The following is a 7500-nucleotide window of genomic DNA, read 5'->3' as shown; positions in this document are numbered from 1 at the left end:
TAATCTCCCTCTCTCTCTTTCTTTCTCGTTCTTTTCTCTTTCTGTCTCTGAAGGGGTAGTAGAGAAAGACACTGGTATGGTCTTTAAAACAATCTCCTGTTTTATGGATAGCTGTAAGAGGTTGGTACAATTGGACTAAATTACACATGAATAATATATTATCTTTAACTAACATGTACATGCACATGTCCAAACGATCTTAGAACAACACAGTACACCCGAATAACACAGTTGGTTCAAGATGTGTTGTGTTATTCCGTTTGTGGGAAGTTGGCGGAGAGCACTCTATTCAATCCGACCTCCAACAGGAATTCCTAGAGGTGGCTGAGGCGCCATTGTTTCCCCAGACTGAAGCCGTCTGTTTCAAACTCTTTCATGTCGGCCGAACGTTAACTCCTGTTTACATCTGACTGAGTCGGGAACAGAGTGTACCTCTCCCTCTTTCTTTTTTTTCTTCCCTTCTCTCTCTCATTTTCTCTCTCTCTCTCTCCCTCTTTCTCCACCCCTCCGCCCCCTCTCTCTCTCTCTCTCTCTCTCTGCCTCCCTTCCTCTCTCTGCACCTTTAACTTCAGCTGAGTGGCAGCAAACAAACCGAGGCAGGTGGGAGAGTTAACAACGACTCCTGTGTACACGGAGAAATTGCTCTTATTCGAATGCGCCACCAGAAAATTGCACCTTGGCTGAACCTGGGCGTAGGATGCATGGATGGTGGTGGGTGGGGGGAGGGTGGGGATTCTATTTTTCAAGGCGTCAGTAAACGAACCATCAAACGATCTAATGGAAGGACAAACAATTTACTGCAGTCTATGGAGGCCTTCAATGCTGCTAAATACTGTTAGCGCCCGGCTTCCAGTAGATTGTCCAGGTCGTATTTGTGTCTATGCTAAACACACTGTGCATCTGCATCCAAATACTAATCCACCCATAATTGTTCACACCTCAGATGCAGAATGCTGACAAACACAGTCTCCATTCTCAGCGGATCTCTTTAAAAATGACTCTTAACTCAGTGAGATGAGAAGATGATGGGATTCATTTATGCATCATCGCTCTTGAAGCCCATGGCTGCTGTTGCGCTCGAAAAGCCATGAGGGAAATTAAGGGATATGCTTAAAAAAGAGGGATAAAGTGAAGGATTCATCTCTGGTGGATACAGTATCTGATTTCAGCGGAAACTGGGGGTGTGGGCGGTATGGAGAAGACACGTGAAAGTTAGTCAAAGTTAAAGAAAAGTTACAGGATGAGAGAAAGAAAATATGTAAGTAAATGAAGGAATGATCGAACGTTATGCAAGAAACACAGCATTTGCAGAAAGACAAGAAGAAAGAAAGAAAGAAAGAAAGAAAGAAAAACAGAAAAAAGAAAGAGGAAAAACAGTAAAGAAAAAGAAAGCAGCGAATAAAAACAAGAGAACTTGCGACAACAGAAACAAAGAGACCCACAAGCCTAACTTGCATAAGTGCCGCTGGTGAGAGCACCTTCAGTGGGCGTTCCTGTTCCTGTTCCTGTTCCTGTTCCTGTTCCTGTACGTGAGGCCGGTACACAAGTAGGCCCGCGGTGTGCCCATTACGTAAAGGACCATTACATAAATCATCCTGATGAGCCTCACTGCACCACACACACACTGGGTCTACTACCTACCCAGATCTATGGCACAGGGGCGTCTGAAATATTTAGAGACACGTAGCTTTTTAAAATGGACTCCGGGAACTCGTTCGGAGAACCACATTCTGTAATGTGGTTCTGCATGACGCCATCCATGCGTTCAGAAACCTCAGGGAATTATGTAACGTATGTGTGCTGTGTGTGCTGTTCAGTGACTGAACAGATTTTTGACAAGGGGCGATGGTATTTACAAAGCCTTGGATTAGGATTGAGGGGGAAAATCTGCTTCTGTGATTACAGTCTGTGGCTGCGCGCAAAAATTGGGATTGATGGTCTTTGTAGAGAGAAAAATCTGCAATCTAGGCAGACAGCTGGTAGAGGCGTGTTTGTGTGTGTGTGTAGCAGATTTATATGGTTTACAGTATTTGTCATTGTGTGTGTGTGTGTGTGTGTATGAGAGAGACAGAGAGACAGACAGAGAGAGAGTGTGTGTGTTTGCAGAAACTCACATTTAGGTAGCGTGCATCCAACTCCACCTTCTTTTCCAGTTCTGTCAGCAGCTCATTGTGGAAGGACCTCAACTATGTTAAAAGAATGCATGGGTTACCATAACAGCACAATGATACACACACACACACACACACACACACACACACACACACACACTTGCACTAACAACTGTGTCAACACCGAAACTACCTTATCAATTTCAAAGCTATGCAGGTTTGAGATTGACGTGTTTGTTTTGTGAGAACAGAAGTGAATACTTTGCTGTGTGTGTTTGTGCGTGTCTGTGCGTGTTTGTGTGTGTCTGTGTGTGTCTGTGTGTGTCTGTGTGTGTCTGTGTGTGTCTGTGTGTGTCCGTGTCCCCAGATTCTTAATGAAAACATGAAGGTTTATAAAGTATGTGTGTGAGAATATCAGGTGAGGAAAGAATGTCAGTGTATCTGCGTTAACACACATTTTTACATACAGACACACACCTGTGTGTACCTCCATACATGTAAGTGTGCCTGACCTACAGGATTGGCTGTATCATACTAAGCATCTCCCATAAAGCCGAGTGAGTGGCAGCACTAAATGATTATTACACAGGGCTCTAGGCCTGTACTCCCCTCCATACTGAGATAAAGAGGCAGATCTAGTTCTGCCGTCTCAGTGAGATTGGAAAAACAAGAAAGGCACCTCTGCGTTAGATTAATATACTTTTCAAAGAGCCCCCCCCCACACACACACACACACACACACACACCGACACACACAACCCTCTATCAAGATGTTTGCATTTGCTTATCACTGGTAGCGGGGAAAGACTGGCAATAACATTTGGTTAACCTCTGTGGGTTTTTCTTTTTTTAGTTGGAGGGCAAATACTTGCCGTGAGATTTGTGTGTGTCTGTGTGTGTGTGTGTGTGTGTGTGTGCGTGTCTGTCTGTGTGTGTGTGTGTGTGTGTGTGTGTGTGTGTGTGTGTGTGTGTGGAGAACAATGCGACAAACTTCGACTATTACTGTATAATCATACGCCTCCGAGGTCTAACTTTTGGGTGTGTCTGACATTTCATGAAGGAAGGACACCCCTCCTTTTCCCTCTGCATTCACACAGATGGGGGCACCGACAGGAGTCTGCGTGGTGGCGGTGGGCGGAGGGGACGGTTGGCTTTGGCAGCAGTTAAAAGCAGACCTGGTTAAATCAACGGCAAGTCCTGATGACCTAGTTTTTCTTTTCACCGTGTTCAAAACAGCGGTCTGAGTCAATCGTGATTCAAAGATTTAAGGGATGCAGAATGTTCCGGCAATATAACTGGTCTGATGTCCGTGGTTATTATTATCAGTAGAGACTCATAATCATGTTCACCATTGAGATCATCACCACTGTCACCATCGCAGTCATCACCGTCACAATTACGACCATAACTGGTATGATGTCATTGTCATCACACACATGGTCATTATCATAATGTTCACCGCCAGTGCCATCACAGTCATCACCGTAACAACTACTGCCATCCCCATCATCAACATCACCATCAGCACTGTCACAATGGCATCACTGTCAAATCCATCACACGCACCATCTCTTCGAGCTGGATCTGGATCTGCCGGTGTACCTCAGCCATCTGAAACAGGACATCCCCTGAGGAAGGGAGAGGGGAAGAAAAAAAACAGACGAAGGGAGAGAGAGAAGAGAAAGAAGAAGCGTCCAAAGTTGTTAAACATTTGTGCCGATGTTTGTACAGTTCACTAACGTGCAAAAAAGAAGACCATGCAAATCATGTGGAGGGTGAGGAGGTGAAAGATGAAGAGGAGGTGGGGAGGAAGGGGATGAATGGAGCGAGAACATCAATCAAGTCACAAGCAAAACAACTGACAGAACACAGAATTAAGAGAAAGAAATGAAAAACAAGAACACCAAACCACACTGAAGAAAAGAAACCACATCAACAAAAAAAAAAGAAAGATACAAAATAGTTTTAGGTGCTTAATAGTTGAGTTTAGTCATAGCCTTATCAACACCCCAAGCTCTCACAATCATAGCGCTTCAACAATGCAAGAAAAAACAAGATGAAACATAGCAAAAAAATAAATAGATGTAGACTTCAAAAATCATTGTCATTCTTTGTTGGACGGGAAAACAAAACACTCTAAATGAAAAAAAATCTTAAAAAACAAACTCATCTACAAAAACAAAAGAGAACAGTGACTCATGCAGCCGAGAGAGAGAGAAAGAGAGAGAGAGAGAGAAAGAGAGAGATGTTTGTCATTTTTAAGGTACCTACATGCTGCCTCTTCTGATTATGCAATGCATTGTGAAAAAAAGGAACAAAAAGAGCTAGTTTGAGCACAGAGCGGAAGTAAAAAAGACCTGGAACGACAGTGAAATAAAGACAGAAAGAGAGAGAGAGAGAGACAGACAGAGAGACAGAGCGAGAGGCAGAGACAGAGAGAAAGAGAGATAGAGAGAGACAGAGAGAGAGAGATAGAGAGAGACACAGAGAGAGAGAGAGAGACAGAGAGACAGAAAGAAAGCGACAGACAGGGGAGAGCACTACCCAAGAAACAATGACACACATGAGAGCTTAGCACACAGTCAAACAGACAGAAAGAGAGAGAGAGAGAGACACATAAGAGCTTAGCACACAGTCAAACCCTGTTCACTGGAACTGCAGGGACTTGGATGTCAATTGGTGGCGATCTGTTGAGATCATTATGAGTAAAGCTATCAACAGACACAAAATACACACTTCCCTTTAAACTTCTAATTGGCTCTGCACTTGTTTCTTCAGGCCACAGAGTATTCTACACTTGGTAAAAGCTGTGATTGCTTTCGAGGTGTAGACAGAGACAAACCGTCATTAGTTACATATGAGGTCTAGACCTGATCATTCCCAATTGTCTAGATAGGTTAGGTCACATGGTAGGGACAAGGAGTAATCTAAAAGTATGGGTGGGCATAAAGAATCATCAGACCTACTTGACTTTGGGTGGTCGGATGGACAAAAAGTTTATAAGTTAAAGAATTATATAAATATAAATTGAGCTGGACTTAAACTATAGATGGAAGGAAACTGTGAAGGGGTTTGATTAAATTAATTAGTTGATTCTGGTTGACACAGATCTGCTCTGAAGAATGTTTAGCCGTTTAGCAGAGAGTTATATCCAGGAAACGAAAGACATTATTATAATTATTATTATAATTAAGAGGTATTACAATGACACTACAAGGACTGGAGATACAATAATATCTTCAGGGTCTTTTGTTTTTCTAAAGGACTTCTAAATGATCTTTAAAAACATGTGCTTTAGGTCTCTGAACAGAGGGGGTCCAATCAGAGTCTGTTCCAGTGAGGTTCTGACTGTCATCCCAACAGTGTGTCATTAACACACACACACACACACACACACACACACACACACACACACACACACACACACACGCACACACACACACGCACACACACACACACACACACACACACACACACACACACACACACACGCACACGCACACCATGGGACAATGGGAGCTCAGCTGGGTAGAAAACGTGGTTAGCTGCCTGCAGACATTTCAGACTGTAAAAATAAAACAAAGCATGCATATAAAACCCAACCCAGCCCAGCCCAGCCCAGCCCCATCCCAACCCAGCCCAGCCCAGCCCAGCCCAACCCAGCCCAGCCCAGCCCATAGTCCAAAACACCTCCAAGTACACAGTGACACACAAACGGCACAGGACAGTACAGAAGACACGCACATATACACGCACAGAGTGAAGGGCATGACTTCTTTTTCACCTCCTGACAGCAGTGAGCGAGCCGGAGCAGCTGCAGTTACAGTACAGTGGGAGTGCATTAAGCCCCAGAGTCCCACGCAGTGGGGGGGGGGCAGGAGGGGCAGTCGATTGCCCGGGGGGAAAACCCATTAGACGTTGTGGGGTGGGTAAATGCACTGGTGTCCCCTGTTTATCACTCGATCGCACGTTTTTTGGACGCGTCCCACAAAAGCCCTCCACACAATCAATTGATGGGACAGTGAGTATATGAGTGTGTGTGTGATGGCTATCGAGCCGTTAGCGCGTGGCTAATCATAATGCGCTGCGCTGCGATAGCTCGCTCACTGGTGTCTGCCCTCCGATAAACAAGATAACAGCGATACACCCTTGTTGAACAAACTAAAAACACACAGTATTATACACATACACACACAAACACCCCCCTCCCTCCCCAGTCAGACCCAAAAGCCCCCCAACCCATGTCTTCAGCATTCTGAGAAATCATAGGGCTCGTCATTCACAGAAGAATCAGTTTCAGCACAAGGTCATTTTCAGGTCATCTGAGATGAGTTTCCATAGAGCTTAGCTAGTCGTGTGGTTTCTACGGCTCAGACAAACACGTATCAAGGCTGATACTGTATGTACGAAAAGCCCAACATTGGTTCATCACAGTCCCCCTTTAAAAAGTGATCTGAATGTCTGTAGAAAACTGTTCCTGTACATTTTGAAACTTTCGAGTAAATGTCTGCCTATTCCATCCCAACCTGGTACCTGCACAGTGGCTCAGTTGCTTGCACTGCTTGCACTGCCGCCTCACAGCAAGAAGGCCATGGGTTCGATTCCCGCATGGGGCGCTGTTGGCTCTGGGGGGCAGGTCCTCCCCAGGGTGCACAGTGCTCAAGTGGGCTATCTCCTGGGCCTTTCTGTGTGGAGTTTGCATGTTCTCCCCGTGATCACAAGGGGTTTCCTCTGCTAAGAACACCAACAGGAAAACATGCAAAAAGAACAGAACAATCCTGTCCATCCCTGACTGAGACGGACGGTTCACTTGGTCCCCGGGCGCTGAGAAGCTGCCCACTGCTCCTGGGGGGTCCTGGAGGAAGGACGAGTCTGAGATGTGGAAGTATTACAGAGGTCGCCAGAACATCTGAAGCCCTCCAAATCCCTTCTCCTCGGCCTTCTGTCCCTCCTCTTCACAGACGCACACACAAGGGGCTTACAAAAAGACTCCAGACCCCCAGACGCTGCCAGACCCCACCCAATCATGACTTGGTTCTGACCTTGACCCCTTCATCCTCTCCTCTCCTCACCCACCCAGCCTGACCTTGCCCATTTTCACCAAATCAGAACAAAAAAAAACTAAATCTCTCATTTCCTCTCAGCGTTCAATATCAGTAGACTGGTGTTACGTCCCTGTGCGCCCTCTCTCTCTCTCCATCCTTCCGTCCTAACCTCCCCTCCTCCTCTCCAGTCCTGCTCTCCTCTCTGCAGGGGCGCTGTAAGCTGCTTAGCCATAATCAGCACAGATCACAACATCTGAAGCTTATGCCGACTAAAGCATATTGTTGTCTGGTCTTAGAGAGGGGCGGATCAATTAAAGAACGGCCAATTAAGGCCCTCGACGTGC

The 7500-nt window shown here is 45.5% G+C and overlaps 1 protein-coding gene across 7 annotated transcripts in view; it reads right to left on the bottom strand.

Annotated features, from left to right (window-relative positions):
* baiap2b (BAR/IMD domain containing adaptor protein 2b) overlaps positions 1-7500 on the bottom strand; it is an 85165-nt gene that overhangs the window by 31618 nt on the left and 46047 nt on the right. For 5 of the 7 annotated variants that reach the window (XR_004163019.2, XM_031561440.2, XM_031561444.2 and 2 more), the window contains 3 exons: positions 4383-4394; positions 3678-3739; positions 2115-2186 (listed from right to left, as the gene is read on the bottom strand). Coding sequence is in view for 6 of the 7 variants with exons in the window: in XM_031561440.2 (XP_031417300.1) it covers positions 2115-2186; positions 3678-3739; positions 4383-4394 (146 nt within the window). In the remaining variant the exon portion in view is untranslated. The remainder of the gene's footprint in view (positions 1-2114; positions 2187-3677; positions 3740-4382; positions 4395-7500) is intronic. The other 2 variants (XM_031561441.2, XM_031561445.2) reach the window with 1 other exon arrangement.

The sequence above is a fragment of the Clupea harengus genome, chromosome 23, assembly GCF_900700415.2.
Source record: "Clupea harengus chromosome 23, Ch_v2.0.2, whole genome shotgun sequence".
NCBI lineage: Eukaryota > Metazoa > Chordata > Actinopteri > Clupeiformes > Clupeidae > Clupea > Clupea harengus.
The sequence above is the reverse complement of the archived record's forward strand: the minus strand, read 5'-3'. Positions and strand labels throughout refer to the sequence as shown.